Raw genomic sequence first — 6,000 nt, 5'->3', positions numbered from 1 at the left:
GAAAAATTTTCATGGATTTAATCATAGAACTTCTCAGTCCCTGATATCTTCCCGTTTGGAATTTAGCTGTTTTGGTTCTATATATAAACATTAACCAAAATCAAAGGTTTTCCTGCTTCCTAAATTAAGCATATTTGTAAACTTTACAATTACAAAAATAGATACACAGAATGAACTGCTAACTTGAATATGTTAATATAAACACATTAAATAGATTTTAACAAAGAACAATGGACTATAATGTACTTCTGCAGTTCTGAATATGACATCTTTTTAGAGGAACGTTCCAATAAAACAAAAACTGCAAAGCATAGAGAAATGGTTTTAAATTCATAGTTATCACTACACCTGAGAAATATGTCTAATCTAAACATGCACTAGCATATTTTTCCATGGTATTTTCCTTCTTTAAGTTTTTCAATGTAGTAGCATAGTTTTAATGCTGGTCCCAGTTTCAGCCCCATATATTTCATTATCACATCACTTTTCAGTAGCAGCAGAGCCTTTCCATCAATTTCCTATAGAGATAAAAAAATTATTATTACTTTGTGAGAAGTTATATTTTATAAGTAAAAATATATAAACAACAGTGCAGCCGTATAGTCCAAATGCATATTCTTTTCATATGCATCTAGTTAATAACAATTCCTAAAAATATTGCTTATACAAAAACCAGCATTTCATAATTTATAAATTAAATAAAGGAAATTTAATCTAGTCACTATGAGTCATAAAGGTTGGTATCTAACAACAATTTTTAAAAAGCATCCTATGTGTCAAAATATTTGATGTTAAATACCATGTCTTAAACAAAATACTAAGTTGTTGTTGCTGTTATGTGCCATTGAGTCACTTGCGACTCATAGCGACCCTATGTACAGCAGCCCTAAACTCTGCTCTGTCCTGTGCCAGTCGCACTGTCTCCGATATGCCCATCCCAATTACCCCAGTCACTGAATCAATCCACCTCATAGAGGGCCTTCCCCTCCTGTGCTGTCCCTCCACCCTCCCAAGCATGATGTCCCTCTCCAAGAACCGGTCCCTTCTTACAACGTGTCCAAAGTATGTTAGACGAAGCCTCAGAATCCTTGCCTCCAAGGAGCTGCCCAGTTTAAGTCTTTCCATGATAAATCTGTTTGTTTTCCTAGCAGTCCATGATATCCTCAATACTCTTCTCCAGCACCACAGCTCAAAGGCATCAATTCTCCTTCTATCCTCCTTAGTCACTGTCCAACTCTCTAATGCATAACAAGTGATAGCAAAGACCATGGTGTGTATCAGATGCATCTTAGTCTCCAGAGAGACACATATCTATGAGAAAAAAGTCAGCAACTATGAATGGTAGAAATAAATTTCTGATGTTCCTTAACATTCTTAGAAAGGACCACAAAGTTTGCCCATATCGGCACTGTCAACATTCCATAGTGTCGTCTTTATGTTGAAACTCACTACTTAGTTGCATAAAAGTAATGCGATGCTAAAACTAGTTATTGATTTTTAAATTATTGAGAAAGGTTTATCAGATATTTGGCCACTAATTAGTTAGAAAATACTATGAAAGCATTACTTGTTAGAAAGTATCTTGTAACAAAAATTCATCACTATCTTAATCTAACAACTTATGCTAAAGCATTTGATTTTCCAAGTTTTAGGTTAAAATTAAAATTTTACTAATTCATAGATCACTGTCTAAAAAAAAATTCTTGAAATATCTCACATTACTGCTTTCATCAGGCACCTTATACTTTCACACCAAGTAAAACTAAGAAATTTGAACTTATAAAATCTTAGTTCATGGAGTTACTTGAAAAAGTAATCCAGTAACAAGAGGGCATCTGCATGACAAATCACCAACAGCCAAAGATTAACAGAACTGAACTAAATGGAATCAGGCTGGGCTCACTGAGTATTATAATAAGGAAATCAATTCCAGTTTGTGGCCATTCTCTCCTGCTCCTAGCAGTGGGGCTGGCTGGGGAGATAGGGGCAGGATACTTGGAGCTGCCATTACAAAGTGGTTGACGACAAGTCTGAGAAGGGTGATGATGAAATCATCTGGGTGGACTAACCCTTTACAGATATGAGAAAGCAGTTGAGAAGGCTCTCCTATCATCCACATTAATCAGTACCAACTGAAGGGCCTATACAAAGGTTATCCAAAGGGATTACAGCACATAAAAACCATACAAGATACATTACATGCTGCCTGAAGAGATCCGCGAGGGGGGCTGATGTCTGAGGATCTATTTGTCTCATAAACTCAATCACTTCTTCTACAGTCCAGTGTGTAGGGTCCTTAAAGTAGTTTGTTTTCAGAGTACTGGGGTCAGGTCCAACTGAATAACTTACAGCTTAATAAGGAGAAAAAAAAGAAAAATAATACTTGATTTGATCATTTATCCTGAAAGAAGAGAAGTTATGTAAAGAGGAACAGTTTTATCCCAAGAACCCAGCGAGGATCCAAAACTCCATGTGCGAATCTGTGAAAGCCTAGTTAAAGGTGGTCTGAAGATAGTTATCCAGAAAAGCAGCTTCAGAAGTTATCTTAAAGCTTCCATGATCATAAAACACACTGAGCAGTCCAAGGTCTTTTTAGCCATAGGCAATTGCAGCCAAAGGTTCACTGCTTGGGTTCATTTAGGTTAATTTAATCAAATCAATTACTCTCCCAGTATTTCAATGAATTTCTCTCAATGAAAATCTGTCTTCCTGGGCCATCCATTTAATAGGACGAGGACTTTAAACAAGTGAGTTTTCAGATTTTTTTCAGTGAAATATTTACCAGCACCTACGTCTAAAGGGACTACTGTAAAGAATATATACCTTATATTATGTATCTGGAAGATACTGTAAAATTATGATGGTGGTGGTGCTGATGAAGTAACATCACTATTAGCCTTTCAGCTCCTAGGAGGACAAGAAGCTAATTTTTTCAAAGCTATCTGACTTTTTTACAGTCTACTCTGGATGGTAATGTTAGGCAGAGATCTGGAATGGTAATCTTCATTGTCACCTTTTATTGAGAAGGCTTGCCTGCAACAGCTGATATTTTGGGAAGACATTGAAAATTCAAGGCACATTACCCTTTTATGGAATAAACATCTATTTCCCAATTTTCTGCAAATGCTATTACTTTAAGGGCAGAGACAACCTCCATGGTGAGCAGAGGATGGAGGGTTACAACAGTAAATGTATAATAGTGTGTGTAAGGGTGACTGCTCAGAGATATTATCCATGAAGAAGGAGAAAGAAATTACTTGGTTCCTACCTCCTATTTCACTCTTTAACTTTGCCTAGCTTTCTATGTATCTGAAAATAAAGGACAAAAACATTTATTCCTACAGCCATCACCCTGCACTCAAATTCCTAAAAGGCATGTATGCATGTGGAAGATTATTCTGGGACGACAAATGACAACGGAATGCTTCCCTGTCTATACAGATGACATCCTCCTGGTGAATCGGAGGAAATAACTGAGGATGGGGAGAATGGGAAAGTGATGGCTGTAGTGAAAGGACTCCAGTGCTGGGACCCAGGAGGTAAACACAGACTGGAGTCAGGAAAAGTTTCAAGAGAACAAAACAGAGTAAATGAGAAAGGAAAGTAATGTGTTTTTCCAGACCTCAGAATCATGGGAGATCTGTGGAGTCCAGACAGCACTCAAGTAAATGGCAAGTTACAAATGATCAAAGACTACTGATATGAGAAGCTCTATAGAGATTTGATTGGTGATCTAGATACCCACAAAATGTTTTGAGGCTATTATGAGGACTGGATTATCTAGATACCATGTCTGTTTGGCCTTGATAGAGTTGAATGGGAACACTCTGGCTCCCCAATTGGCACTTTCTCTAGTATCTCAAGAGAGATGCTGCTGGGCATGGAAACCTCAAGCAGAAGGACAACAATGGCTGACAATCACTATTTTTTTTAATATACCATCATTTTTCCACTGTATCTGCATCCTGTTTACTTCATGGTGACGGCTCTTGGCAAAAAATTTGTTCCCAACTAGTACTGAACTTGAGGCACCTGGCAGACGTTGAACAAAATTCCGAGACTTTGAGGTCTGAATAGTTACAAGACTTCTACAGAAAGAATTCAGAGAATGTGCCGAGTGTATTGAAGGGCTATTGGATTCTTCAGGAAGATTTTCTTCTCTGGTGTTACCATTTTCCTCTGGAGCTAACAACTCTGCTATAAGGAAAAAGACAGTTATGATTATTTTCAATATACTTACAGCTCTAAAAGGAATAAAAGGTAAAAAATGTCTTCATTCCCTACAATGGTTCATTCAACTTACCTAATATTGAATCACAAACCCTTAAAGTACACTGCCATCCCTTCCTTGGCATTTACAGTAATGGACTCTGTCCTCAAGTCCAAAACAATTCTGTGACATCATCTGTATTTCAAAGTAACAATCTCCTTCTAATCTTGCCACCAAGGCTGTGAACACTTGACTAAAGCATTAATTTTTAGGAATCAAGTCCCTTACAACTATTCATTATAATATATTCATACAGTTGATTTCTAACTTCTGCTTACTATTTCCAACTGTCATGAGCTGTGGAGGTTCTAGGGTGTTTTCCCTATTCTTTATAAAAGCTTTTAGCATTGCAAAGCTGAATTGGAAATGTTATCATAACTATGTTTCTGCCAAAAGAAAAGATAGGTGGACACTTGTGAAGGGAATAAAATACTCACCAAAGCTGCTGAAGTGGCTGAACTGCCACAGTGATTTAGGGAAATATAGTCTCCTACCCTCCACCACCACCACCAGCAGCACCAGAGCCCAGGACAGTGGTGGAAGAAGGACTTTTCTTCCCAATCACTGAGATATATAATACTAATTACCTTTAGAGGCAAGCACCTTGGTTTTGGGAAACTTAGGAGAGAGAGAAGCAGTATAAGGTAGATGTTGCTGAGAAGATCGTTTGGTGCTTTTCTTTCCTGATAAGTCATCTTTTTCTGTTTTCAAAAAACAAAGATGTCTGTTATAATTAATTAATATATGTGAGCACATTCTTATCATCATCAGAAAACATTCTGTCCCTAAACCATTTACCTACTATAAATTCATCAACAAATTATCAATTATTTGATTAATAACATATTTTTAAAGCTTTCAAAACATTTTTATTATTGTGAAAGTATGTACATGTCATCTCAACAATTTCTATATGTACAATAAAGTTGTTATTGTTTTGTTAGATGCTGTTGAGTACGACCCATAGTGACCCTATGAACAGCAGATCTGAACCCTTTCTTATCCTGCCATCCTCACACTTTCTGACATACTATAGTCTGTTGCAGCAGTCACTGTGTTAGAGTGTTTGGTTCAGGGTTTTCCTTTCCTTTGTCAACCCTGTGCCTTTCCAAACATGATGTCCCTCTCCAAGAAATAGCAATATGCCCAAAGTATGTGAGGTGAAGCTTCAGCATCTTTGCCTCCAAAGAGCACTCTGGTTGCACTTTCTCCAAGATATATTTGTTTGTTTTGGCAGTTCATGGATGTTCAGTGCTCTTCTCTGACACCACAGCTCAAAGGCATCAATTCTTCTGCTGTCATGCTTATTCACTGTCCAACTCTCAGATGCACAGCAAGTGATCAGATCAACCATAGAATCAGGTGCACCTTAGTCCTCAAAGTGACATCATTATTACTCCTCAATAATTTAGAGGTCCCTAACTCCAGACTTTCCTACTGCAATACATCTCCTAATTTCTAGTGAGTGGCACTTTGTCATTAAAAGTTGGTTGGTGCGAAGACTAATTTGCTATTAGAGTTACAAACTGTCAGTTTGTTGTGCTTGAGGAGGATATTGTTCTAACTGGTACAGCAGTCAGTTTGCTATAGAGATAACTTGTGGGTTGCTGCAATATTGAAAGCTATGCCACTGGTGTGTCAAATGCCATAAGGGTTGCCCATGGTGGACAGATTTTAATAGAGCTCCCAGATTAAGAAAAACTAGAAAGGAGGATTAGCCATTCATTCCT

At 37.4% G+C, this 6,000-nt stretch overlaps 1 protein-coding gene across 1 annotated transcript in view; it reads right to left on the bottom strand.

Annotated features, from left to right (window-relative positions):
- Positions 1 to 377: 377 nt before the first annotated feature.
- SCML2 (sex comb on midleg-like 2 (Drosophila)) overlaps positions 378 to 6,000 on the bottom strand; it is a 93,763-nt gene continuing 88,140 nt past the window's right edge. Inside the window, exons 10-13 of the mRNA XM_006893831.1 lie at positions 4,858 to 4,971; positions 3,940 to 4,197; positions 2,200 to 2,351; positions 378 to 518 (exon numbers count right to left, since the gene is read on the bottom strand). Of these exons, the coding sequence (XP_006893893.1) occupies positions 378 to 518; positions 2,200 to 2,351; positions 3,940 to 4,197; positions 4,858 to 4,971 (665 nt within the window). The remainder of the gene's footprint in view (positions 519 to 2,199; positions 2,352 to 3,939; positions 4,198 to 4,857; positions 4,972 to 6,000) is intronic.

The sequence above is a fragment of the Elephantulus edwardii genome, unplaced genomic scaffold (assembly GCF_000299155.1).
Source record: "Elephantulus edwardii isolate Elephantulus edwardi_28Jun2011 unplaced genomic scaffold, EleEdw1.0 scaffold00131, whole genome shotgun sequence".
Taxonomy (NCBI): Eukaryota; Metazoa; Chordata; class Mammalia; order Macroscelidea; family Macroscelididae; genus Elephantulus; species Elephantulus edwardii.
This window is presented reverse-complemented; position numbering and strand designations above follow the sequence as displayed.